The sequence below is a fragment of the Pseudorasbora parva genome, chromosome 24 (genome assembly GCF_024679245.1).
Source record: "Pseudorasbora parva isolate DD20220531a chromosome 24, ASM2467924v1, whole genome shotgun sequence".
In the NCBI taxonomy this organism is placed as follows: Eukaryota; Metazoa; Chordata; class Actinopteri; order Cypriniformes; family Gobionidae; genus Pseudorasbora; species Pseudorasbora parva.
Window position 1 is genome coordinate 12,240,845 of NC_090195.1, and position 27,506 is coordinate 12,268,350.

General features: G+C 38.9%; 3 protein-coding genes across 17 annotated transcripts in view; 1 reads left to right on the forward strand and 2 right to left on the reverse strand.

Annotated features, from left to right (window-relative positions):
• cnksr2a (connector enhancer of kinase suppressor of Ras 2a) overlaps positions 1–21,813 on the forward strand; it is a 115,986-nt gene extending 94,173 nt beyond the window's left edge. For 10 of the 14 annotated variants that reach the window (XM_067435121.1, XM_067435123.1, XM_067435127.1 and 7 more), the window contains one exon: positions 227–5,452. In XM_067435121.1, the coding sequence (XP_067291222.1) occupies positions 227–457 (231 nt within the window). In that variant the 3' untranslated portion in view covers positions 458–5,452. Of the gene's footprint in view, positions 1–226; positions 5,453–18,352 lie in introns of those variants that run through there. The other 4 variants (XM_067435131.1, XM_067435132.1, XM_067435134.1 and 1 more) reach the window with 2 other exon arrangements.
• Positions 5,607–11,715, reverse strand: LOC137064117 (kelch-like protein 34). The gene has a single exon (XM_067435447.1). The coding sequence runs from the start codon at positions 9,678–9,680 to the stop codon at positions 7,917–7,919; it is 1,764 nt and encodes a 587-aa protein (XP_067291548.1). The 5' UTR covers positions 9,681–11,715; the 3' UTR covers positions 5,607–7,916.
• smpx (small muscle protein X-linked) lies at positions 15,122–27,121 on the reverse strand. 2 transcript variants are annotated; one of them, XM_067435139.1, is made up of 5 exons: positions 26,971–27,121; positions 21,923–21,987; positions 18,315–18,401; positions 16,795–16,929; positions 15,122–16,281 (listed from the first exon to the last, which is right to left on the reverse strand). In XM_067435139.1, the coding sequence occupies exons 2-4, from the start codon at positions 21,959–21,961 to the stop codon at positions 16,804–16,806; spliced, it is 252 nt and encodes an 83-aa protein (XP_067291240.1). In that variant the 5' UTR covers positions 21,962–21,987; positions 26,971–27,121; the 3' UTR covers positions 15,122–16,281; positions 16,795–16,803. The 2 variants fall into 2 exon arrangements, with proteins under 2 accessions (XP_067291240.1, XP_067291239.1); XM_067435138.1 differs by lacking the exon at positions 26,971–27,121 and adding an exon at positions 25,883–26,039.
• Between the last annotated feature and the right edge of the window lie 385 nt (positions 27,122–27,506).

Genomic DNA, 27,506 nt, shown 5'->3' on the forward strand with positions numbered 1-27,506 from the left:
TTGGGGGCACGTAGCCCCACAGTGCCAGAGGACTCCAGTCAAGTCTGAGCATGCTATGTGTGTTTGCGTGTGTGTGCTGCTCTGCTCATCTAGGTTGAGTCCACATCGCTTCACGTCTACGCTAACCGCCTGTGGCGTGCATTGACTATGACATCCTAACCACTGTATGAAGGAGACTGTATCTGTAATGCCCACCCTCCACTGCTCTCTTTCTTCACTCCCATAGGACAGGGAGGGCGAGGTAGCACTGATTGACAAGCTGCTGGCCAATCCTAAGCTCACCTCCTCAGAGTTCCAGGAATGGAAGAAAGTTTACATGGAGCTGTTTTCAGGAGAGCCCCAGCGAGAACGCCAGCCCAGCCCCGCCTCCGAGCCCAGCCCTGCCACCACGCCTGAACCCGCCCCCCGCACGCCCTCCCTCTCGCACACACACTCCTACATCGAGACTCACGTCTGATGCACACATCCGACACAAAAATACCGGCATATTTTTGAAGCAGTTGTCGCTCACTTCCACGAACCTTACACTGGACATTCACGATAAAGTATGGGGTGAATTGGACTATTTTAATTTTGTGGCTGTGAGGGATATATGTACAGAATTCACATTTGGGCATATAATGATGCATTGATGCATGATTTCGCAATTGAAAATGCAGTTACATTTTTTAATAATTCATATAAAATTCCCAGAGGCCGTCTCAGAATATATGCACAATAAATAAAAAATGCTGTCAAGTTTGACTTTCATTTGTATCCATTTAAGCAAGTAATTTTTTATATATTTTCATCAGCCACCATCTAACACTAAAGTTCAAGTTTAAAAACACTAATAATTTAATAACACTGTTAAATGTATATCCATTTTTCGTATTTTACATTATAATTTTGTGATGCCTAAATTCACATTAAAATTTATTTTAAACTATTGAGTTAAGTTTTTAGTGTTTTATTATTATTATTATTATCTATTTAGAAAAAACTATAGAATTTACATTTTGGGAATGAAAATATTGTATCAGCCATAATTGTACTATCTTTGTATTCCAAGTTAACATTTCACACCAAGGTCCCCAACAGTCACCCTATTATTTGTACTGTACTATTATTCCTCACAGTCTAATTTTCATCCACGTCAAATTTGATACTGCGTCTACCCTGAATAAGTTCCTTAACACAAATTCCCTTACTTTTCCTTGTACTTTCACATCCTGACAGCAATCGCAGACTCAATCTACTTGTGCTTTTTGAATACTTGAAAAACATTGTTTACGCAGGCACAGATATCTGTATGAACAAAGCACTCTCAATGGCTCGACTCGCAACTCGCAGGCTTCAGAGTATGCCACTTCTGCACACGGGGTTGCCCTGGTTACGGGTCCTCCAAGCGGCTCAGACAAGGAGAGACAATGCAGTCGCACCGAGAACGTATGTGGCACACCTCTAGACAGGAAGCAGAGGCCGAACCAGAGCACTTGAACCTGGAAATGGAAGCTTCTGCCTGAATTCTGAGAGGAAATGCATGCCTGAGGCGGCGTTTGAACACTTAACACACTGACTCTGTTGACACTGTCACTCTGTTGTGCTGCTGTACCTGTGTTTGGCTGTCTTTTTGAAGCAAATCTCTGTGGACTCGCAGACGGTCATCACACAAGTGATATGCCACTTTAGTATACCGTATACTCTACTGTATCATAATATATATTTATGATCTGCTGTTATACATCGGCTGGCCCCGAATTATAGCATTTGTACATTTGTGTTGGAAGGTGTGTGCGTGCGCATGAACATGGAAAACTAATGTGGTTACCTCATCTTCCCACAATCCCTGCAGGGTGTTTGGGTATACCAAGAAAAGGCATTTAAAGGAATATTCCTGGTTCAAATCAGTTCCTTTCTAGTCACAGCTTCTGTGGCTTGGTGTGATTTACAACAGTCAATAATTTTGACTCGACTCATAGTAATGCTCTCACAATCGAAGTCTATGGGACAAGGCAATGGAGCGTTTTCAAGCAGAAATGTGCAGCTTGGATTCTTGTTAAGGTTCTTTAAATTGATTCTTCAATACAAAAACAAATGTCTATAATGTTGTCTAAATAAACCTTGTGGGACTTTTCTAGGAGCAGATCTGGTAATTCCTGAGGTTAGAAGCCATTTTTGCTGTACTTGCACTTATCTTACAAAAGTTACAAGGTTTATGGACTTCACACTGTCAAGAGTTGAAGGGATAGTTCACCCAAAAAATGAAAATTACCCCATGATTTACTCGCCCTCAAGCCATCCTAGATGTATATGACATTCTTCTTTCAAACGAATAAAATCAGAGTTATATTAAAAAATATCCTGGCTCTTCTAAGCTTTATAATGGCAGTGAATTGTTGGGTCATTTTTGAAGTCCATTAAAAGTGCATATATCCATCATATAACTGAGTCACATGGTTCAGGGGGTTAATAAAGGCCTTATGAAGTGAAGTGGCGCGTTTGTGTAAGAAAAATATCTACATTTAAACTAAAATAATACGCTTCCGGCAGTCAGCGGTAGCAAGTCGACTTAAGGTGAAAGAGTAACCTCTGACGCATCGCAAGCTTTGAAGGCTCTCGTGGATAAGGCTGGGCAACAAACTCAATCCCCTCTAATTTTCATCTTTGGGCGAACTAACCTTTTGATGTTGTGATGTCTAACATGTAGATTGTTAAAGGGGTGGTAAAACACATTCTTTCGAAGGCTTGATTGTGTTTGTAGGGTGCATGTAACATGTTCATTCTTCGTTTAAAAAAAAAGTGCATTATGTTTCATATATTTTACCTTTATTCTATACTGTTCTGTCCCTCCTTGTAAAAACAGTCTGATGGTTTTTGGGTTCTATGAAGCCTGTCCCTCAAAAATATGCAATGGGCTCAGATTGGTTAGCTGGCCAATGGCTGGGCAAGTGTGTTGTGATTCGGTAACAGCCTAGTGCACCGGTAGTCGGTAAAGACTGCGGATCTATAGTGATCGCTACTGAATGGCACCTTTTGTATTTTGAGAACGATTACAGCCAAATATCTGTCGCAAGAACTATTAACCCAAAACGAACACTAAACATTGGCTTTACTATAGTAGCCAAATCAAACACCGAACCATGTTTAGCATGCCTGTAGATAAACAAGCATGTAGATAAACAATACATGAAAGCTTTTATCAAAGAATAATTTACACTAATTCCAAGTTAGCTGTTGAGATTTTAAAAAGTTTGTAACGTTAGATATTTGCCGGATAACGTTAAGTATGAATGAGCATTTAACAAACTGGTTTGCAGAGCCAAACAGCATTGTCATTTGTTTACTTCCTTGCTACAATGTACAATTAACAATACAAACTATTACAGGAAAACACATCGACGATAAAATGAAATCATACTTACAGGTCAGGACAAGCCGCTGTGCGAATCCTGCATTGAACTCGCAAAGATTGTGGAAGCTTTCCTCCATAAAATTTGCAGGACAAAGGGCAGGATTTGGGTAATACATATCAGGGGCCGAGTTAAAAATAAATTTTAATCATTGATTCCTAACTCCCCCATCCCTTGAAACAAACAAAGGGGACCTGCAATACGGATAAAAATAACAGCGTTCCGTCGGCATAGCAACAACACTCCAGCCTACAACAACAACTCTTCTCCACAGCAATAAAAAATGGCCTCGCCCCCCTTATTTAATATTTTCGGAGAAGGGGTTTATGTAAATATTGGGGCTAGTGATGTCAGCAACCCCCAGAGGAATGTCTGTAGTCCTTGGAAATAGATTTTTTTTAAAGCAAATATCTCCCTTTGCTTTAAACTTTGAACGTTGTAACTTTGCAGATGTTGTTTATGCTCAAACAGCAACATTACACACTAGCTAAAGTTAGAAAAGTCAAATCGTGTTTTACCACCCCTTTCATGTCCTGTGGATCTATAAGTTTTAATATTTTAAACATAATTTCAACATGTATGTGGTCCAGTGCCTTGTCCCAATCAGAAATAGTCAAAATATCTGAATGCAGTAATTTACAGAATGCCAGAAATGCAGTAGATAGCGTTCAGCTTGTTTTGAACCCAGAATATTTCTGTGCCTGTGCTGTAAACACTTCTTGGCTCGAGAGTAACGCCCTGCCAAACCTCTGATAACGGATGAGAATTCTGTGAAGTGTGTGGGCTTTGATTGGTCGAAAATTGCACAGGCTTCATTATCCAGAAGCAGCATTATCTCTGTTACTTGAGTCAGATTGTGGAAGTTTCCTCTTCACTACAGTTTCCTGATAAGAGTTCGTAATCAAAAACAGATTTACATGTGATGCTCCTAGCAAAAATTTGCACCGTTAAGTGAGCAGAGACGGAACTGACAAGTGATTGTGTACCCACGCAGAGGTGTGCCGTTCATCTTTTATGGTTAATCTAATGTTTTATGGACTTTTTAGTATTGTATTCCTTGGTTTGGACTCAAGTTTTCCATTTCTACAAGCTGCCATGCAGTCGTTCTGTGCAGTGCTGCTAGTTTAGGGACATTTTTCTCAAGCAACAGTGAGTTTTTTTGACAGCCAAGGTCACCGTGACACATCGCTGGTCTCAGCCCAGGGACTCGCCGATCAAAGCTGTTGCCCTGAACTCACCCCAGCATCTGTCAGAAGCGGCAACTCAATCCCTGATATTACATGTATGTCAAAGTTCGGGAGGTCGTCCATCTTTATAAACTATCAGAGCGAAACATCTCTTGCTACATGGCTTGTAGATACACCACAATCCCATTTGTTGTTTTTTTGTGTTTTTTTCTAAACCGAAGCTGCCAAATGATTTAATGTCAGTGTTTCAACTGTCAGAAAGGCCGTGCAGAACTAGAAGCACTCGGCAAACACAAAGACGCTTTATGTGAGATTTTTAAGAACACAATGAATGTTCCGAAGAGAGTTTATTGTATGATAAGATATGTATTATATGATGTACATTGATATTTCAGGTATGACTCTGATGACATAATGGAGCACATTTCATTCTGTATGTAATCTAAGACAATATTAGCTTGATTTTGAGTGACTCAGGTGCTAATGTGTCCATGGGATTCATGGGAATCCATTAGCTCTTAGAGAAAGTAATTACCAGTGGATGTAGAGCTACTAGAACGGATGTCTATTGGGATTTTACTTTAGTAATATATCAAACTTATTATTAATTTAGTGTAAATCATGTTATGTTTCCTAAGCAGCCCGTTTTTTAACAAAGCTGTCGTACTACAATCTAGTTCATCAATATCTGTGCTGCTGCCTGTCTTTATTATGAATAGGGCATGTAATTTAGGCAGTGCAGTTTCCTATGTGCTGTGTTTAGCGTACAACCTGGTAAAGTTTACTTTATTTCATTCTTTAAAAAGAGAGTTATTGCTTTATCCAGATTTAAGTGTGGTTATACCTAGAGTCAATAAACTTTTATGGATGTAATCATGCTATATTTATTGTATATGCATGTGTTTTTATATATATATATATATATATATATATATATATATATATATATATATATATATATATATATATATAAATAAAGCGAGTTTGAATGCACATTGGAGAAAGGCGTGCTGCCCAAACTTTGAGGCTGCTAAATGCCTATGCAGGTCTATTATACCTGGAGAATGCTGTCCGTTTGTATTCCCATTCATCTCAATGGCAGTTTCTCGGCTGGCATTTCCAACCTTGATGCAGTCCAAACATATTTGAGGTAATCACCCGAGGAGTTTAGAGCTTGACAGCCTATTGGGCAATGAGTAAAGGCACCTTTCTCCAGTGGGCGGTTAAAGTAGAGGCCCATGTCAATTTCCTAGAAAGCTATTCTTTTTTTCTTCCAGAAGCTTGCTGGTTTCCAGGCTGTTCAGTGAAGGTAATTTACTCACATTTAATGGAGATGAACTGTTGGGTTTGCCTTGGGTCTTGGGTCGAGAATGGGTCTCCTTTGTTTGTGCACAAGCCATTCAGATGGGACATTTGGGGTTATTTCCTTGTCAGTCACTCTCTCTTTCCATCAACACACCTGAAGCTAAAAAAAAAGTTTCAACTGTCCTAACTTGGTTTGCTGGTCTTATCTGATGTATTCTAATCTAACCACCAAACCAGGTTGGGCTGCTACTCAAATCTCACCAATTTGCTATTATTACCAGCACCCTTGTATTAAAGGGATAGTTAACCCAAAAATGAATATTATCCCATAATTTACTCTTCTTTAATCTTCTTTCAGACGAATACACTTGGAGTTATATTAAAAGATGTTCTGACTCTTCCAAGCATTATAATGGCAGTGAATACAGAAGGCAGTCTGCCGGAAGCTAGATATTTTACTTTATAATGTGTTAAATATATATTTTTTTCTTACAAAAAAGCATCACTTCACTTCAGAAGGCCTTTATCTTTATTAACCCCCCTAAGCCGTGTGGATTACTTTAACAATGGATGGATACACTTTTGTAGGCTTCAAAATTTGGGCTGCCATTCACTGTCATTATAAAGCTCGGAAGAGCCAGGATATTTTTTAATGTAACTCTGTTTTCGTCCTAAAAAAAAGAGTGTCATATACACTTAGGATGGCTTGAGGGTGAGAAAATCATGGGGCAATTAAACTACATAAAACTATCCGTTTAATGAGTACAAAATACTTCAAAGAAACGTCATTAGCTGCAAAAATAATTTTTATGCAGTCAAATATTTTATTCATGCATTTCTCTCTTTGCTGCTCATTTGCATTGATTCATTTGTAGAATTGTCATAAAAATGTCAAAATTCATTGTACAGACTTGCTTTTATAAGCCAACACGTAAAAGGTTTCTACTGCTAGGTCCGACTTCAGATGTTACCTAGTTTTGAACTGATTCATTTGAATCAGTTTGAACTTACAGAAATGAATCACACTTGCAAACTCTTCTACTAAAGGTGAAAAAAACATGCAATATTTAGTTAAAACATCTGTTTTTAAATGGTTTCATGCGCAAATATATATACTATTATAAAATAATATATTATGAATTTGTGTATTATCATTCAGCCTAGTGATGTACTGTTGAAAGCTTTTACAAGATTTCTGCTAAACTATTTGCAGTTCCCGTAAATTATTTTGGTTTTCTAGTCACACTGTGACGGGGAATCTAGATTTCCATGCAGGGCCTGGCTTTTGAGCTGTCAGATGTACACGTCTATGCAGTTTTGTTTATCATTGCTCACTAAAAATCTCCTCATCCTCCTTTTGCTCGCCTGCATCCCACACACACTCAGTGGTCTTGACACTTGTCCTTGCTCGCTTTGAATTTCTCTGTACCCTTCCAAATCAATTGTCTAATTTGGGTTTCTCTCACAGCGTCTGTGAGTGTACCCTCCTTCAATTTAACTGCTGTCTTTTCTACTGTCCACAGTCTGTATCCAGCATTCGTGACAGCTGTCCCTCTGTCATAAGACAGTATGACTGCCACTTGCACTTCAAGTGTATACTTTGTCATTTTTCATGTGTTCTTATCTAGATTGCTTCTCTGTTTGTCTGTCCTTCTTGCCTTTCAAGAGTGTGCAGCATCCTAAAATGTCATCTCTAGTTCTGTCCTTTTCTTCCGTGTCCATACAGGAACTATGCCATTTTTCAGGACAAAGTCTTTATGACAAGCCATCTATCAATGTCATGACTTTCTCTACCCTATTCATTGTGACCTACTTTCAGGAGCTCCTTACTGCTTGCTGTAAAACACACATGACAGCATTTTTACCCCCACCAAGGTCTTCTGTATCTGGGTGAATAGAATCCTGTTTTCCATGCCACTTTACAATCCATGTATCCATGATACAAAGAATACCCTTGTCCATCAGCTCTCTCTGCCCCATGACAGCCATCTGTTTGTCTGTGTGTATGTGGGATGGTGTTTGTAATTGACTTTTAGGTCTCCGGAGGGTCTTGAAGAGTCATTATGGCACACTGAATCCCACACATGGGCCTTGGCAGTTTACACACTTCCCTCCAGGCATCATATTCCGTGTCATACTCCAGCACATTTGTTGTACACACCTCCTGCCCTTCCTGCCATTTTCTGCCACCGAACATAAGCACACGTCTGCCTCTTATTGCGGTCAAACCATAGCAGAAGCGGTCATTCAGTAGGGGCTTTAGACGGGTCCACAGGTCTTGCTCAGGGCTGTAGCGTTCAATGTCACAGAAGGGCTCATACATTCCCAAAAAGGTGTAAATTCTTCCCCTCACTGTTGCCATCTGGTGGCCAAATCTGGCAATGGACATGTTACAGCGTCTCTGCCAGGCATCCCCCTCAACAGAATTCAGAAACAGCACCTCTTTGCTGCTCTCTGGGTTGTTGATATGAATTCCACCGGAGATGTAGATTCCTGCTTCAATAGTGGCACATGCATGCCCATGAACTGAATATGGTAGGGATACACTACTGCGCCAGCACCCTTCACTCATATTATACCTTTCCACAGATGACAAAGTAGGCTCACCCTTCTGGCCCCGTCCACCAATAGCAAAAATAACACCTTCCATCACACAGCAGGCAAACTGTGCCCTCTTCTGCAAGAGTGGTTCCATCTCATCCCACTGCTCAAACCTTGGATCATAGCGCCACACCTGGTCAGTGACAGTCATCACAGCACTCTTCTCGTTCTCCTCATCCACCTGCACCACCTCACCACCTAGTACAAATAAGAAGTTCCCAACAACGCATACTCCCTGGTGCTGTATCTTATTTGGTAAGGAAGCTGAAAGTGGCTGGAATTTCTTGCTGCGAGGTTCGTAGGTTAGGACCTGATTCTGGGGTCTGTTTGCTTCTTGTCCTCCCCCTACCAGAAGGATCTTGTTGTTTATGGCTCTTAGGCTGGTGTGGACACTTTGTAGTAGAGGTTGTAGGTGACCCTGACGGTGGTAGTTAAGAGCTTTCTGCACTAAACTACAGATGAAGGGTGTACGTAGAGCAGGTTTAAGTGCACAAAGTTGAGACAGCTCTTCAGGTGGCACCAAACCAAATCGGATCCGACTGAGCAATGCATTACTTTGCAAGGCAGATTGTGGGTTGCACTCTAGCCAGTCCAAAAGCATCTGTAGAAGGTCTTTCTCCTTCACTCCTGGCATCTCCTCAGCTACAAGCACCTCTTGCAGAGAATCAAGGTTTAACTCCATTAGCTCAGTCTTGTATTCCTCAGTTGCAAGTATTCTGCACATGTTTCTGGCAATAAAAGAGTTGCTGTCATTGAAGGCTTCAGAAAGGCCATAGCACGCTGCTATGTTAGCAAAAAAGCAGCAATTATCAGGATCAATGCTTTCTGAGATGTACTGAGTGCAAAGATCCACCGCATGGGTGATCTGTAGATAGCAGGCAGCCTGTAGTGTGACTTCCAAAGTGGAGGGTGACAGTGAGATCCATGATGTATAGATGAAGTCCAGTATCTGCTCCAGGCCCAGAGATGACAGGGCTGGCAAGCTAATAGTGTGGGTACCGGATTCCAGAGTGTAGTCTTGGAACATGGACCAGAAGTAGTCACTGGAACAGGCTAGTAAAGTGCGATGAGTAGGGAACTCCACGCCTTCCGCCTCCAAAACAACATCACACATTCGACCCTCCAGACGCAAGCTCTGGTACCGAGACAGAACACCTTCTCCATGACTGCTGCTCAGCATCAGGTAATAGTTCATCACTAGGAGAGGAAGGCAGAAAGATATGGTAGACCAGTGTCAGGAACAAGATTGAAAAGCAAGTTAAAGCAAGAAAGGAAAGGAAAGAGGCTGAGTTGGCTAGGTTGTCTTGCTCCTCCAAAAGTCATAAAAAGGAAGACAGAAGGAAGAAAAGGTCCGTCGCACCAGCCGCTTCTGTTGGGATGTGGTCCATGACTTCTGCAAGCATCAAATGCATGAACTTGCAAAGGGGAGGGTCGACCATTGCTCCTCCACCCAGTGGGCAGCCTCCAAACCACTTTCCTCAACAAGATAGGCATGTGTTTTCTACCAGATCTCTCAAAGGGAGGGGGGAATGGATGGGCAGACATTTTGGGGCCACAAGGGGTAAACACAGCCTCAAGCTAGTTGCCCTTTCCCTTTAGTTAGATGGGAACATAGAGAGCGGGAGGGATCATGCCAGGGTTTATTATGATATGCAGATCTGAAGTCATCTCTTGATAAATAAAGGAGTTAGTCAGCACTGTGGATTTCTGTCTGTCGCCACCAGAAGCCATATCTCACCAAGGTGACAGGAATAGAAAGTTTATCAAAGGGAAAGTCAGGACACAGTCTAGCCAAAAAAAGAGAAAGAGGATTGATAGAGTGAGATTCTCACCTATGAGGACCGTCAGGAAGGCACAATGAAAAAGACAGTGTATGAGAGATTGACTGTTTATGTTGGCTAGATTTATCGCCTTGTATTTGTGTGTAAGTGTGAGCCACAGCGAAAAGGACACATCCCACCCTCGTGAATATCGTACCCCTGCATTCTCCCTGAATAGCTTCTGGCTCAAAGCTGGGATGGGGCAGCATCAGGCCACATTGCAGAGGGGGTATTAAGTATAAAAGCGGGGGGTGATTATGTTAGAGCTTTTCGTTACATTCTCACACCCTCTACTCATGATCACACTGATTTCTCCACTGTCTAGCATTTGCTATACAATACATCTACGAGGTAATTGGCAACCGGAGTCATTTGAGAATCCGCTACCACTCAAATGCTTGTGCAACAGGGTCATGATGACCATGATCACCTATGATGGGTATGTGTTTATGTGCTACTTGTGTCTCAAGGAGGTGATTTTGTAGACTCTGTTTATACTGCCAAAACCGTTGCTCACCTTATGACCCCTTTTCATTCTCGCTTTAAAATGAGTAACTGGCCTTTTAGTTACCTTGGGATGTCTTTACACTCCGCCTCATTGAAGATATATACATATTTAAAGGCACATTACAACTGCAGTGGTCTAAATTAGATGCATTAACTATGCTGCACTTTTTATATTTCATCAACAAAACCAGACTCCACTTCATTGCATGCTTTTGCAGGATCATACTTTCTTCCACCACTGCAAAGTCTATAAATATTAGTGCATTTGATTTCATATACACATGATTTATGCATCTAGGCACTTTGTGAGGGTGTTTGTGTTCTCTAGTGACACTTCAGTCAAGAAATCTGTCAGACCTGAGTGGCGTTCTAAATATAACGGTGAAGGTTTTTCCTGTTAGGGGTTTTGTTTGGCTCTGGTGGTCATGGTGAACTATTTTGATCGTATTTGGTGAGCATAAAGCTTTAGGTAAGAAAATCCTTTTAATTAACAGTTTGAAATGTATACTGGAAAATATTTGATAGCACAGAAGAAGGCCTTATCAAGGAATCGTCAGAAGTTGAGGTATGCTGAACGTTTTCGGTGAGAAGTTTTAGATCTACAAACCATGGCTGCGTCTGAAATCACACTCTCTTGAGTACTCTTAAAAATAAAGGTTCTTAAATGGTTCTTTGGCAGGGTGTATGGTTCCATGAAGAAACTTTAATATCCAAAGAACCTTTCCATTGCACAAAAGGTTATTTGTAGTGAAAAAGGTTCTTTAGACTATACAATGGTTAGAGAAAATGGTTCTTTGGGGAAAATGTTACTTCTATGGCATCACTGTGAAACCCCATTTTTTGGTTCTTCCTGGCACTTTATTTTTAAGGGTATAGGTACTCATTTTAAATATGTAATTTCTACAAGACCACAAAAAAATATAGTATGAGTGTGTGTAGTTTGAATGTAATCTGGACGTACTACATTCGTCATGTTGTCCTGACCTACCGGTGTCAGTTGCGTCACTTCACTGCCATTCATAACTCCTCTCGTGGCCTCATGGGATAGTAAAGTGTCCATCGTATGCACACTTCAGAATCTCACAAAAGAAGTAGGTCATGCAGGTACTTCTGCCTACTCGAGTACTGTGAATTCGGACATACTTCTTTTGACACATACCATTTTTCGCCTACTGTATAGTAGAGAAATGTGCAATTTCGGGGGCAGCCTCTCTCACTCTTTTTGCATTGCATTATGGGTTATGAGGGAATTATGAAGGCTTTGTTGATTAGTTGGACAGCTGCTCATTCTGTCTGTGTTCCAGGCACCTTTGCCAGATGCTTAATCCTGAAATATTCCATTCCATTTCCACATGATTGATAGGTCCTCATTGTACTCATGTTTTGTGGCCATTTCTTTGCTCTCCTAGGTTTTTCCAAACAGATAACCAGTAAAATGTTTGTGCACATCATTATTCAGTACTACCATTTCCCATATGCAGTATGTGCCATTTTAGAGTAAAATCAAGCGTTCAAAACTATGAAACTACAAATTATGCAAATTATGTTAAATAAAGATTCCTTCGAAGTTGCCACCCTTAAAGGTTCACCAAAAAATGAAAATTCTGTCATTATCTACTCACCCTCATGGTGTTTCAAACCTGTATGAGTTTCTTTCTTCTGCTGAACACAAAATAAGGTTTTTTGAAGAATGTTTGTAACCAACAGATAAAGCAACCATTCACTACCATAGTATTTTTTTCCTACTATGGTAGTCAATGGTTGCTCTATCTGCTTGGTTACAAACATTCTTCAAAAAACCTTCTTTTGTGTTCAGCAGAAGAAAGAAACTCATACAGGTTTGAAACACCATGAGGGTGAGTAATAGCCTGACAAGCCAGACCCACATCAAGATGTTTGGTCTGGAAACTCACCATTGACGGCTCAATCTGAGGGGCGGGATAAACGGCTGTCTTTCAAACTCCCTCTGCACGCGATAGGATAGCGGTACACCAACCAGAGCAACAAAGGTGAAACAGAGCTGGTTGACAGATTAAACATTCGCCGTATCTGGTCAGCAAAACTCCGAACACATCTTCCCTTTTTAAGAATGACTTCAGTGCCGTTCTTTGTTCTTTTCTCAGAGAAAAGCTTAAAGGGGGGGTGAAACACTCAGTTTCAGTCAGTGTCATGTCAATCTTGAGTACCTATAGAGTAGCATTGCATCCTGCATATCTCCGAAAAGTCTTTATTTTTTTAATAATTATATAAGAAAGATGCGCTGTTCCGAGTCTTTCCGAAAAAAGCCGAGCGGGTGGGGGCGTGTCGTGTGAGCGGAGCTAAATAATGACGTGTGCAGCAGCGCGCTGTGTGTTGAGTCGAGCGTCATCCCTAACAGCGGTAAAAAAACTTTATTCAAAAAAAAAATATGGCTTTTAATCAGATACAGCCATACATCTATGATCCGGAATCAGACCCAGAGGCTGCAGTTGAACAGGAGCAGCAGCAAAAACGACTAGAGCAGGACGTCTGTATGTGGTAAGTTACAAGTTATACACTAACTATATAATATGCTTAGCGGCTTGTGTTATTTACATATTTATACTTGAATTATATCGTCGTATTTTTGTCTTTGAAGGTGTACATGTGGGAAGTGCAGTTGTGCACGTGTGTTTGTGTGTTTACGCGTGGTTTGTGTAGACAATTGTAACGTTAGTAAGCGGACTGGTTTTGCACCGCAGGCTAGTGTTTACATAGATAGACACGGAATAGTAGCGCATTTGAATGAAGAAGCGCGCTTATTTAGTTCAACATATTTCCCCCCTTTGTGTATTGTTGTTTGGAGTGCTTTTACAATACACAAACATAAAGTTACACATATAGTGGCCAGCTAAACAAATGTACACGCACTACACATCGCATGCTCCATTGATCAATTAACTATACGTGATCATGTTTGGGCTACTTGATGAGCATAGGCAAAGACACAGACATTTGAAGCACTCTTACTCACAGCCTGCGGTTCTAACGTTAGGACCTTTATCGTTGGGACTGCTCCATCCTTCAGCATTAGGCGATTGGAAAAGCCCGCGTCAAGCTGGGCCTTGTTTATGAAACAGTCGGCACCGAAATGCAGCGAACAGATATAAACATTCGCGCAACTCAGTTGCTGATCCGGAAAAGCAAATTACATCCACTGTTGCCTTAACGCGGGGTTTTTGGCGAATCTGTGCAGGACTGTCTTGGTCTGGCAACCAAAAACCCACTTTTTTGGTGACATTGTTATGTGCTATGTGTAATTGTCACCTGTCCAGCATCCTACAAACCAGCGTTTTGATGGGCATAGCCTGTTGCTTTCGCTCTCTCCCTCGCTCTCTCTCACGCGCTTCCGGTAGAATTGTCCGTAAGGCCCATACAAGGAAATTCCGCCCCCACTAACGTCAATGGGGACGCATGATCTCAAAAAACTTGCCGAAACTTATGACTAACCGGAAGTAGTATTTTTGACAAAGAAATACTCCCATCAAACGTCCACCTTAACTTTTGAAACTTTGTCTATGTTTAGTATGGGATTCCAAGTCTTTAACAGTGTAAAAAGATCAGTATGCATGAAACAGCATTTCACCCCCCCTTTAACTCCAAGTCTTCCAGAGTCGTGGTCAAAGCTGATTCGAAAGACCGCCATTCGCCAGTTTCTGTGTTTACTAGAAGCACGCAAACGCAACTCGGCCGTCGTCATCATGGCCCCGCCCACCGACTCTATACACGATGTGATTGGCCAGGCAAGAGTTAGGGGAATACAGCTCAGAAGGGTATTGAGAGTTGCTAGACGACACCCTTAAATTTGCTTCCGCTAGGGTGCGTCTAGATTTCTAGGCTAGGTGAGTAAATGATGACAGAATTTTCAATTTTGTGTGAACTATACCTTTAAGGCCCATTCACACTAAGAACAAACCATAAAGATAACTATAAATATAACTATTTTAGCCTCCACACCATTGGACAATATTGTTCTGTTTATTCTAAGTTAATGCTTGTCTGTCATTTTAAATGTCCGAGCTTGTGACAGTAGAATGGATTCTGATTGGCTGTCAGCTGGATAAAATCGTTCTGAAAGTGATTTGAACATTATCGTTACAGCTGTGACGTGAACTCCCCTATTCTTTAATATTGAGAATGATTTTTGGTGTGAACAGGCGTTTAGTCTAGATTCCTGCTTTGCGCACTTTTCCAGCCGACTTCATGAGGTGCATCCTGGGAAGCTTTTCCAATAGTCTGGAATGTGTTTCCATGAATGCTTGATGTTTTTTTCACAAAAATTTGTCTCAGATCCAGTCACACATTTGTATTTGTATAGTGGTTTTCACAATACACATTTTTTCAAAGCAAATTTACAGAAAATAGAGATTTACAAATGAAAGAGACCCAATTAATCTGCATTTTACATGACTGATATCTCTTAATGCAGACCGACTCTGATCTAAGGAGCAATACATGATCTTTAATAAGGACACTTTCACCCAAAGGTCATGACACCTGCCGCTAGCAAACTACAGATTACAGATCACTGTAGATCACACAACAGTCCAGACACATGATGTGATTTACAAGCGAGCAGCTTTACACTCAAACTGATCCCGGTTTATGTACATAACAAACTGATAGTGTGGCATTTGAAATCCAGTTCTATTTGTTCAAGGATTGCAAGTGCTGGCTTCCTCCTACAGATTTGCTCTTGGAGAGAACGTGAAATCTTGTTTTATTATGCAACAGCCTACTCATGTACTGCAACACACAAGAACAAAGCCATAGATAAAGAAAGAGCAGAGAGAGAAAACAAGCCTGAAGCATGGGCCGTTTTAAGCAGGGCTGTCAATCTGAAGAACATTAATCAAATTAAATGCGTGACATTTGATTGATTAATACAATTTATCGCAATTATTTGCATAAGAATCACTCCAGATTTAAAATATATTGAAAGAACATTGATTTTATGGTGACGTTTTAACGAGTTAATCTGGCTGGAGAAAACCAGTCAATGCTTTCAGTTTCATATATTCTAACTCATTGATAGTATAGGAGAATACTGAACTACTATAAAATCTAATTTAAAGGGATAGTTCACTCGTGAGGGTGATTAAATGACATAATTTTCATTTTGGGTAAACTACTGTATCCCTTTAAGTTAAGCACACGGTAAACTTTTAAGCGTAAATCACAGAATAGGATGGTTGGTGGTTTAAACAGTGATGACCTATTTTTGACAGACTAAACCATGGTTCAGAGCTTTGAACTGCTCAATTCCCATCAGTCTTTGCTTCGATAGAATCCACCCCCTTTCTTCATTCTCAGGTCAGTTGGTAGTGTCATCATTAAGGCTTGCCATTGATTCCGTTGCGACCGATTCTCTGGGATTTTGTGTTGAATACATGAATCTTATTGGATGGAGACCGTAACCAAAGCCTTGGATAAAATGGGGGGTGGAGCCACCTGTGAAAAGGAGAATAAAAACATTGTATAATCTCAAGGCAGTTTGCATGGCGAAATTTGTTTTTATTTCTGTCACACATAGTGGGTCAAAGCACATGTTTGGCTCTATAATAGGAAGGTCTTGTGAGGCATGCTGGGACTGCACACAACAGACGGACTTTCACTGCCCCACTGATCTGTGGGGTATTTATAGAGCCTGATTCACCCTCATACCCCTTCACACACTGACAGCTACTCACACACTCCAGCGCTGACACATGCATGCTAACATGTGCAAACTACTTTTACAGCTACTGACACCATGTGGTCATTTGTGTGAACAGCATGTGGCCTTTCTAAATGTTTCAGTGATGTGGCACATTTAGAAAATCGATTGCTCTTGTGTTCCTGCTTAATTATATATTTGTGTGTGCGTGTTTATAAGACTGAGAACCACCAACATTGTTTGACTAACCAAAATGGTAGATAGGAAAAAAATGGGTGTGAGTGTGTATATTTGACTGTCAGATTTACCTTTGTTATTTAGTCCTTGGTGACCCATCTGAGTTCACTTTTTACGTTCTGGATCTCAGAGAGGTTGACGGCAGGGCCCGGTAGTTTGACTGCGCCAGGCAGGGGCTTTTTCTCCTCTGGAGTGACTGGGGATGCCTATGAAAGCAACAGTTGTGGGAGATATTACTGAGTGGCCCTCAAAAAAAAAAAAAAATTTGTTTTTACCCCCAAAATAAAAATGATTTTAATATTATCAAATGAAAATGAAGCATATTTTAGGACCAAAAGGTGACATTAATATTATTTTATGACAATCACATTTGCCCCTAAATTGATATAACAGTTTTTTAGATGTTTTTTTTTTTTTTTTGTAATCATTTTTTTTCTTCTTGTAATTATTTAACATTTTCCCATAATATATAAATACAAGCATGTTGGCATATTTTCCTGTATAGGCATACAAAAAGACATTTAAAATGTTTATTAGTATTTGTCATTTACAAAAATGTGTGTATGTATGTCTATGTGTGTGTGTGTGTGTGTATATATATATATATATATATATATATATATATATATATAGAGAGAGAGAGAGAGAGAGAGAGAGAGAGAGAGAGAGAGAGAGAGAGAGAGAGAGAGAGAGAGAGAGCATATATATGAATATATGAATATATATGAATTATTAAACAGTTTATTTGAATACTATCATGAAGTGCCAATAAATGTTTTTTTTTTTTAATAATACATCTTTAATAGATTTATATATTACAAAATCAAATGTAAAACATCCATCTGTTGCTGCAATAAGGGAGCAAAAAAAACTTTTTAAGGTTCAGTTATTAACTATTAACTAGATGCTTATTATCATGCATATTACTAGGATATTGTCTGTTTATTTGAACTTATAAAGCACATATTAATGCCTTATTCTGTATGACCTTATTCTACATCCCTTAGTCCTACTCAATACCTAAACTTAAATGCTACAAACACTACCGTACTAACTATTAATAAGCAGTAAATTAGGAGTTTATTGAAGCAGAACTCATGGTAAATATGTGTTCCCCATACGAAAGTGTTACCGGGAGCGGATATAAACATGCTTATTTTACATAAAAAAATGACAATAGGGCAAAAATGTCTTTCTTTCTTTCTTTCTTTCTTTCTTTCTTTCTTTCTTTCTTTCTTTCTTTCTTTCTTTCTTTCTTTCTTTCTTTCTTTCTTTCTTTCTTTCTTTCTCCTCATTACTGTGGCCAAAAAATATTTAAAGTGTGTTCATTAGTACTTAATGATAGTACTGTATCTTGATTTAAATATTGTCACTTTTTTATATTCTAAAGAATTAAGAATAATGTAAAAATGTTTTTAATCTATTACCTTTTTGCATTTTGTCATAAAGCAAAAATAAGCTTTTTAATGTGAAATATGTTATTTATTTAATCTGAAATGTGATCTGGTCGTGACTACAAATGTCTTTATGTGTGTCTAATTTACTCAATTGTGTGTGTGTGCGTGTGTGTTTCCTTCCAGCAGAATCTGACCTCCTCTGTGTCTACTGTATCTTCTCTCCTCTTCACAGGATGTCCCGCCCCAGGACGCAGAGCCCCCATTGGAATATTAAGGTTGGCCTTTGAGACGGACAAGAAAGTGCAATGAGACAGTTACCATCACTGAGGGTGAGGTGAACCCACTCCTGACACTGCTGTAACCACATCTCAGTACCAAAGTCATTTAAACTCAAGTGTAGTTGTCGAAACCAAACCTTTCCACAAAACCTGCTGGACGTGTATTCCTGCTGGAGTTTGTATTTCATAAAGAGCAAAGTGCCTGTATGGAAATGAGCTGTGGGCAACAGATAAAACAGTGAGATGACAGACATCTCTCTGTTTGCTGAAGCCCGAAGGAGACCTTTCTTTATTAAATGCATCTAAATGCAGCATGTATTATGAAAAAAGAAGTTCCAAATGTGAAAATGTAAATATGTTTACAACTTTACACTAGGAAGAAACAGTAAAAGGATCAGGATTCTTGCCATATTCTTCTCATATATATTTTTTAGCATGTTTGTCACAACCATCCCATCATTCATGGGTGAATCTTACAGAAAACAGGTCACATTTGACTGCAAAATCAAAAGAAAATATATTTTGCATCAGCATTATTTTCATGACAATTAAGCACATGTTCCCCTAAAATTTGCTTTATCGTTATTCAACTGCTCTCAATTTTACATTAATTGGTAACACTTTACAGTAAGCTTTCAATAGTTAACATTAGTTAATTACTAGTTAACATGAACTAAGAATAAACACCAATTTGACAGCATTTATTACTTATAGCTGCTGTCCGTAACGTTCAATATTTACAAAAATAATATAATGAGAACACTGTAAAAAAAAAAAAAAGGCACATTTTGAACTTTTGCAGTACAATCGACTTGGATGTTTAAGTTATTTCAACTTAAATTATGTTTAACTTTTCTTAACTTATTTTGATGAGTTAAAACAATGTAAAAACATTTGTTGTCATAACTTATTGAACATATAATTTTTTACAGTGAATGTACAACATGAATCAATTTTCTAAACCGTGTTATTGTCTTACCCTGAATCATTATGGCACACTTTTAATAAGTGCTTATATTGGGACTATTTCAGAGCGGTCTGTTAGGAGCCGCTGCGGAGGAGCACAGTCCCTGCGTGACTCGCCACAGACACAAACAGAGGGAAGTAGCTCCGGCTGCAATGTTCCTCCACAAGACGCGTGCAGTTCTGTTTATTAACTGCTCTTGAGCGCAAAAAGTTATACAGACTGCAGCTTTAACGTTGATTTCAAGATTAACTACATTGTTAAACTCAAAAGTATTTGTTAGCATTAGTTAATTCACTGTGAACTAATATTAACAATCAATGAATAGCTGAATTTTTATTAACTAACTTTAACAACAATTATTAAACACTTTAACAAATGTATTGCTTATTGTTAGTTCATGTTAGTTAATATTCATTAAAGGGATAGTTCACCCAAAAACGAAAATTACCCCATGATTTACTCGTCCTCAAGTCATCGTAGGTGTGTATGACATTCTTCTTTCAGACGAATACAATCGGAGTTATAAAAAAAATGTCCTGGCTCTTCGAGCTTTATAATAGCAGTGAATGGCAGCCAAAAATTAAACGTGTATCCATCCATTATAAAAGTACCGTAATCCACACAGCTCCGGGGGTTTAATAAAGGCCTTCTGAAGTGAATCGATGGGTTTGTGTAAGAGAAAAATATCCATATTTAACACATTATTAAGTAAAATATCTAGCTTCTGGCGGACTGTCTTCCATATTCAACTTCAAATTTTGGTCTGCCATTATAAAGCTTGCAGACCCAGGACAACTCCAATTGTGTTTGTCTGAAAGAAGAATGTCATGTACACCTATGATGGCTTGAGGGTGAGTATATTATGGGATCGTTTTCATTTTTGAGTGAACTATCCCTTTAACAAGGGAGATAGTTAACAAATGAGACCTTATTGTAAAGTGTTACCTATTGGTAATTTAATTATAAATATAATTAAAAATGAATATATTAATATATATCATATTAAAGAAGTCTTTTTCATTATGGTAATAATAATTTGAAGGGGAAACTGCTTAATTATAATACAAAATAATATCACAATAAAAAAATGGCTCTTGGGGTTCTTTAATACACTCTTATAAAAAATAAAAAAAAAGGTTCTTTACTTAATTTTAAAGAAACCTTAATGCCAAAAAGGTTCTATAAAAGGAGGCATGTCTAAATGGTTGCAAACTAGTTTCATGTTCAATGGGCTTTTTTTTCTTCTGGTGATAAAGTTTACATGCTATTTAATACCTGAAATGTCACCAATATAAAAATGAATTAGCCCTAATTAACACTAAATCCATAAAATGATCCCATGGAAACCACTAAGGTTCTATAGAAGTGTAGACAACTACCACTTTTTTTCCAAGGTCAAACACTTTTTTCCATTTTGTGTTTTGATTAGAGCATGTGAGATCTCTCGACCAATCGCAGACGCTTCTAAAGATTAGACTTTCCTCCAGGTTTGCATGTATTTCATGGTCTGGTACGTCAAACCCTATTTTTTCTACTCAATTCCTTTGGCTTTACATCTATATAAGCTGCTGGATGAAATCAGATTATTGGCTGTTTTAGGCTGTACAGTAGTGACCATGTGCTCCTGTCCTTGCATGCATGACCGCTGGTCTTCCTTCTGTCTGTGTTCTCTGATGGACTGTATCCAGAATCTTGTGTATGTTTGGGCTTTTTATGGATGTGTGTATATTGAGAGTTTTTATGGAAAGATAAAGGTGTCTATTTTTGGCTGAAGTGTTCCATGTTTGTAAAAAATGTTCTCTACACTGTGGTAAACTGCTATGAAAATGTTTTCTTTCTTTCTTTCTCTTAGAGTGTCTACATTATCACTCCCAGCCATACGTGCAGTTGTGTAAAAAAATATGTGAACACTTTGGATTTCTGCATAAAATGGTCATAACATGATCTGATTTCCAACACAATCTTATATATTGAACACAAAGGAACGTTTGATGGAGGTTTATGCTGCTGAAGGATGTTCATTATAATAACTAGATATCACATAATTTTCATTGTTTTCATAGTGTGCTACATAAAGACATGACAACATAATCTTTTTTAGGTGTTTTTTTAAACAGACTTTGTTGAAGATCATAACATATTATGCAGAAATCCATGTAAATGTATAGGGTTTGCATACTTTTTCCATCAACTGTATCAGAAGGGACTTCAGTTAAAGTGTACAAGTCTATTTTTATATACATTGTTTCAGTTTGGTTATGAAATGTTCCCTACCGAGAAAAAAAAGCTGGACACGCATCAACAACATGCAGTAATGCATTTCATTTACTTGTGAATGGCCTTGTGTGAGTTCTGTAATGCATTGTACATTGAAATGTGTTTTTACAGTTATAACTCAGTGTTTCCAAATAGGGAATTGGCTTTTCAGATTAAAATATTTCATGTTGACATGTTTGAGTGTTTTTGAGCTAAGAAAAGTGCAAGGTTTCACTAAAATCAACACACTATTCTTAAATGATGTACAAACAACAACAAAAACCACACACCGTTTACTCACCTGCAGGGCTTTTACATTGGTCGACGGCTGTTTAGACATTCTGTGCTGTTGTGTCCACGTTCCTGCTGTAAAAGAGACAGGAAGAGACTGAATGCATAGATCAGATGGATAGACCGGCCTGCTGTGGGTTTGAATACATGCGTTTTGTCTGTATGTGGAGAGCCAGGGAAAACTAAAGCCCCCCTGCGGCTCTCAGGTGCCCGTGGATTGTCTTTCGGTTGCTTAGTGACTCCCGCAGTGAGGAGCAGGTAGTAGCTCTTACCCCTGAATCATTTATGTTAACATGGAGAGAATAGGGCTGGGATAACACACCTACACACACATTGTACTGGATATGGAATGTGAGGTGGAACGTACTGATATCGTAAATGATACATACATAATGCGGCATTCGTGCTGCGAGTTCAGCATGAATTTTGGATGGACATTTGAGGGTACAGTAGTGTAGTGGCAGCTCATTCATAGGTCAGGGAGACTTAGCGGAATAATCAAATGTTTCATTTAGGTATAAATTTAATCTCAGATGGTTGTCCAATCATTTTGGTGAAATTAAAAGACTGGAGTTGTAACAATAATGTAGATAACATTAATTTGGTCTTGGTAGAATTTGATAAGAAATATTTGAGTTAATTTTTGAAATGTATGATTTATAACCCCGGTTTCACAGACGAGGCTTAAAGGGATAATTCCCCCAAAAATGAAAATGTATCCATTACTCACCCTCAGACCACCCTAGGTATATATGACTATCTTCTTTCAGATGAATACTATCAGAGTTTTATAGAATAATGTGTATTAAATAATGGAGGTTGAGATTTTGAAGGCCAAAAAAGTGAATCCATCCATCCATCATAAAAATATTCCACACGACTCCAGGGGGTTAATAAAGGAGAACTGAAGGGAACTAAAGCGCTTTTGTAAGGAAAAACATATATTCATAACTTTAATCACTGGCTTCCAGTATAATATTGTGCAACGTCTAATTCCGGCTGAAGAGTGAACACCGATCCGATGCAAAATGTCCAAAGCACAGAGGATAGAGTAAAACAAAACACTGGTCACCAATTAGAAGTCTCAAATGAGAATTTTTAAACAGAAATGCCGTGGGAGCTTGAGTTTTGTTGCCCAGCCCTATTTGTTTGAACCGGGAGAGACGTCTACTCTCACCTTAGCTTACGATACACCTGCATCCTACGTCATACACTGGAAAACCACTCTCGTGAATGCGTGCACGACTGTTGGCAGAAACTAAAGCTTACAAAGTAGAAAGTTTTAAGCCTTACACAAACCCATCGCTTCACTCTATTAACCCCCCGGAGCCATGTGGAGTACTTTTATAATGGATGGATGCACTTCTTTGGCCATCAAAATCTTAACACCCATTCACTGCCGGTATAAAGCTTGGAAGAGCCAGGACATTTTTAATGTAACTCTGACTGTATTCATCTGCATGTCATATACACCTAGGATGGCTTCAGGGTGAGTAAAACATGGGGTAATTTGAACTATCCCTTTAAGCCTGTCCCAGACTAAAATGCATGTTTGATCTTTTTTAACTGAAAGCAACTTGCACTGAGTTATTAAAATATGTCAGTGCCAATGTTTTGTCTGAAGATGCACAACAGTAACGCTTTTTTCTAATGCACGTTTGTAAAATGCCCTAATTTAACTAAAGCCTAATCCTGGCTTAATCTAAACCATGTCTGTGGAACCAGGCCTTAAAGGTTAAGTTCACCCAAAAATGAAAATGATTTCATTAATGACTCACCCTCATGTCGTTGGACACCCGTAAGACCTTCGTTCATCTTCGGAACACAAATGAAGATATTTTTGTCTAAAGCAAGGAGGCCTATCTGAAGCCTTTCTCAGCCCTCAGCTTTCAACAAAAATATCTTCATTTGTGTTCCGAAGATAAACGAAGGTGTTACGGGTGTCCAACGACATGAGGGTGAGTAATTAATGAAATCATTTTCATTTTTGGGTGAACTAATCCTTTAATTGCAGACTTTCATATTTTGGTGTCTTTTTCTTAGGAGAACCATCTGGGGCACAAACAGGTTTAAGCAAATCTCATTGCTGTCTGATCTTTTCTTTGTTTTCTTTTGTATAATGTTATGTAATGATATAATATATTGTTATTATTATATAATGATTAACATAATAATGATGCAAAGCAATGAAAAGGCATCATTTCCTACAAATGACTGCCGGGAGAACTCTCTAGAAATTTGAAGAGAATACATTTACATACTAAGCAGCACAAACCGACACGGAAACAAAAACATTTCACCGTCACATTTCAAACAGAGCAGAATGAAGGTTGAATCACTCCAGTTTTGTGTTTTTGTAGGAAGCTGTTCGGAAATATGTAAAATCATCCAGTGTGCTAATAAACACAGCTGCAGGCTGATGAGCTTTGATTATGTGCTCGCGGGGAGCTTTCTGCCCATAATTTGCTCGGCTATGCTGCTGATGGAACGTCCCACTGAAGACACCTGGGATATAAGAGGAATCCTCCTGTGTACTACAGCCATCATGCATGGTAATGCATCCACAATATGATTATCTTTTAATGTCTCAATCCTTCTCTAACCTAACATGGATCTCAGGGCAGCTAGGATCAACTAAAAGTGCTAACACAGAAGTTCACAACCATAGCAACCGTAACCAGGGACACTGTTTGCACATCATCAGAGGTGCATTGGTACTTTAAGTGGTGGTGTCCCTTCTGCCGGGCGGGCGTTGAGCTAAATTTACCTTTAAAAGAGCAGCAAGCACTACAGCAGCTGTCTAACACTGCTCCAAAATACCCGCCTTAAAGGGATAGTTCACCCCAAAATAATTTACTCACTATCAAGTTGTTCTAAACCTGTATGAATTTCATTCTTCTGCTGAACACAAAAGAAGATTTTTTTGAAGAATGGTAGTAATCAAACAGTTGTTGGGACTTATTGACTTCTATGGCATTTTTTGTTCCATGCGATTAAAGTCAATGAGACCCAACATTCTTCAAAATATCTTCTTTTGTGTTGAAGAAAGGTTTGGAACAACTTGAAGGGTGTAGTTGGTAGGGATAGTTTGGGTGAACTATCGTCCAAAATAGCAGTCAAAAATCAAATTAAAAATGCTGTCAATATCAAAACCATTCAATTACGACATATAACTTTAAGCAAATTCTAAGACTAGAACTAAAGGTTTCTGGATCATAGATCAATTAAACCACCTACAGTATCACAAACCAGCCCACCACATACCGAGATCTCACACTGAATATTGCATTTCCCAAAACTCCCACACTGCGCTCACAGGTGTAATATATTTGCATGACATACTCACTATGCCTGGAAACCTCCCAGAAGTTCTAGACCTTTCCAACCTGTCTGACAAAAAATCTCTCTCTCTCTTTTATTTTCCTAAATGAAATGTGTATTTGACACTGTGGCACCTGAGGTCAGTATCCAACTGTGTTGAGTAGTTCTTTCAGCAGATTCATTGAATTTATCATCGGGAATAATGCTGTTTATATGTAAATGACCAAACGTCATCACAGTCCTATGTTTGGATGTCTCCTGCAGTAAAACCACAAGACAGTCAGAAAAAAAAATTATGTAAATTACGTTAAGGTACAGTTTACAGTTAAACCTGCCTGTTGTTTCAAAGTAGTTCCAATGTAGACTGATTCCTGTCAGAGTCGTTATCAACTTATCACAGACTCAATTATTCTTCAGAAACTTAAGTAATTAGTTAGTATTTTTAGAGAAAGCTCCATCTAAAAGGTCAAACTTTCAAATGTTTTGATTTAACCCAGTTTTATTGGTCTCATTACATCATCATATCACTATCTTGATTTACCTAAAAAAGCCTGTCCCCTATATTCATTGTGACCTTTAGCACTGTTATAGTTTCACACACATACACATAAACACACACATCTTCTCTCTGCCCTCAAAAGTCGCATACCTGCTGCCGTAAGAGTAAACCACTGTTCCCCGCAGTGAGACAGACAGGACAAATGCCAATCTTTCTCTCTCTTTCTCTTCTGTCTCTCTTTTCGGGCTAAAGCACTCTTGCCTTCTGTTCAATACTTTCTCTGTCTCTCTCTCTTTCTTTCCCTCACTCCAGGCTGTAGAAGAGCAAGGGATTCCATTCATATCTGGGATTTGTTCACACTATAAATAGTAGTGTGATACACAGAGGGGTCCTGCTTTCTGTCCACCCTGACTGTTCACTTCACAGACAGTGCGTATATATATACGCTCCATGCACATCTCACACTGCCCCATTCACAGTCCTGTCACTATAGCCTACACGTGGTCCTAAAGTCTGAGAACAATGACATTTTGCGATTTAAAATGTTATTTAAACATAGAAATAAAGTTTATAAAAAGAAAAATAATATTAATTTGAAATATTATACTCGATTTCTGCCGTTAATCAAGTACATTTGTGACATTTGTATATATATATACTGCATTTATTTACATAATGCATTTATTTATTAATAATATTAAAATAAAAATTATACAAATAATATAAATTATACTTCTATTGAAATTGATACATACATGCATACATACATAAAATAAACTTAATATTATTATGTAATATATTGTATTATCTATCTATCTATCTATCTATCTATCTATCTATCTATCTATCTATCTATCTATCTATCTATCTATCTATCTATCAAATAAATTTTATATTAATTATATAAATAAACATGCCTAGTCATCTCAGGCTTTTCAAACCCTGCTGTATATGCACACCAGAACACAGAATCACTTTAAAACTGTATTTTTAAATTGCCACCATGGTTGATGTATGGTGTGTACTATGAGGGTATATTTAGGAGACTATAACCTAGATCAAAATGTCCTCGATATGCCTAACATAAGAGAGAATGTACAAATTAGAGCAGCACTATAGAGCAGATAATGAAGATGGAAGAAAAAGAGAGTTGAGAGAGAGTGAACGGTGATAGATGAGTAACACTTTGGCTTTGCACGAAACAGGACCCTGATATCATGACCCCGCTGTGCCCTTACCTGTTCAGCTGCCAGCGTGAGGTCCACACCTCCTCACTGCTTTCTGTTCTGCTATGATGCCCAGTCAAAAGCCCTGCCTGTTCTCTGTAAGGTCCTCTTCTGTACTCTTCCACGCAGTCAGAGAATCACTGAGCGACAATACTTATTAAGATCATGACCTAATTTAGGCTCCAGCACGTAGAGCCCAGGGAGACGTCTGATTGGCCCGTGGTTTGACATGACGACCCATTCCCAATGGTAGCAGCACAGCCAGTTTAGAGGAGTTTCAGATCTTAAACTAGGCTGATTTTAACCCACAAGTGGACAGGTATAAACAAGCGATGGAAGCTGCACATAATTAGACTTCTTAGTGCTAGCAACACTAAAGTCTTGGGTTTTTTAGGGCAATCCTGGTAACCCAAAGGTTGTGGGTTCGATTCTCAATACCGGCAGGAAATGACAGAGGTGCCCTTGAGCAAGGCACCAGACCCTCAAACGCTCCCTGGATGCCAAAGCGAACTTCAGATGTGTGTGTTCACTACTCACTACTCATAATG